General features: G+C 78.1%; 1 protein-coding gene across 1 annotated transcript in view; it reads left to right on the top strand.

Moving 5' to 3' along the window:
- Positions 1-195: 195 nt before the first annotated feature.
- CHLNCDRAFT_137813 (hypothetical protein) overlaps positions 196-732 on the top strand; it is a gene marked incomplete at both ends in the record, with an annotated part of 4,423 nt that continues 3,886 nt past the window's right edge. Inside the window, 2 exons of the mRNA XM_005851112.1 lie at positions 196-207; positions 342-557. Coding sequence (XP_005851174.1) covers positions 196-207; positions 342-557 — 228 coding nt within the window. The remainder of the gene's footprint in view (positions 208-341; positions 558-732) is intronic.

A 732-nucleotide genomic window follows, 5' to 3' on the forward strand; every position in this document is an offset into this window, starting at 1 on the left:
TGCCACCCACCACGCACCGCCGCTTTGCGCAGCGCGGGGACGAGGCAGGCGGCGGCGCGGCGGGTCGGCGCTGGGCCTGGCGGCGAGACGGCGGCGGCGTGTCGGTGGCTGGCGCCAGGGCCGGGGCGTCGCCGGCGGCGACTGCCGGCGTGTCTGTGTTCCAGCGGGCGCGGGTTGCCTCTGCCGGCAAGCAGGATGCAGGTGGTGGTGCCGGGGAGGCGGGCGGGCACCCTGCCGCCAGCTCAGCAGCACCTCGCGCCAGCGTGGAAGCGCCCCCTCGCCGCGCCACCTCCCAAGACCAGCCGGCAGCGGGCGGCGCGCCGCACCCGCTGCCCCTGCAGCCGCAGGGCTGGGTCGGCGGGGAGGGCGCGCGCAGCGGGCAGGCGCCGCCGCCGCTGCAGCGCTCGCTGCTGGGAGCCAGCGGGTCGATGCGGGCGCAGCTGTCGCTGGCGGAGTCTGTTGTGCTTGCCAGCCCCTCTGACCAGCTGGCGGGGGCAGCCGACTCTCTGGTGGTGGAGGCGCTGCTGCACGAGCTGCGCGGCGTGGCGGCGCTCGAGGTGGGGGCGCGTGGATGGCAGCCGGGGCGGCGGCCATGCCGGTGGCGGTGTCGGCAGCTCGGCGGGGGTTTGCCACGTGGCAGCGGCCCGCCTGCATGTGCGCCTGCTGCGGCCACGCTGCAAGCAGCGCTCCAATAGCGGCCTGGCCGCGGCGGTCGCAGTGCCGCCCTGCCTC

Source organism: Chlorella variabilis, assembly GCF_000147415.1.
Source record: "Chlorella variabilis unplaced genomic scaffold CHLNCscaffold_2, whole genome shotgun sequence".
Lineage (NCBI taxonomy): Eukaryota > Viridiplantae > Chlorophyta > Trebouxiophyceae > Chlorellales > Chlorellaceae > Chlorella > Chlorella variabilis.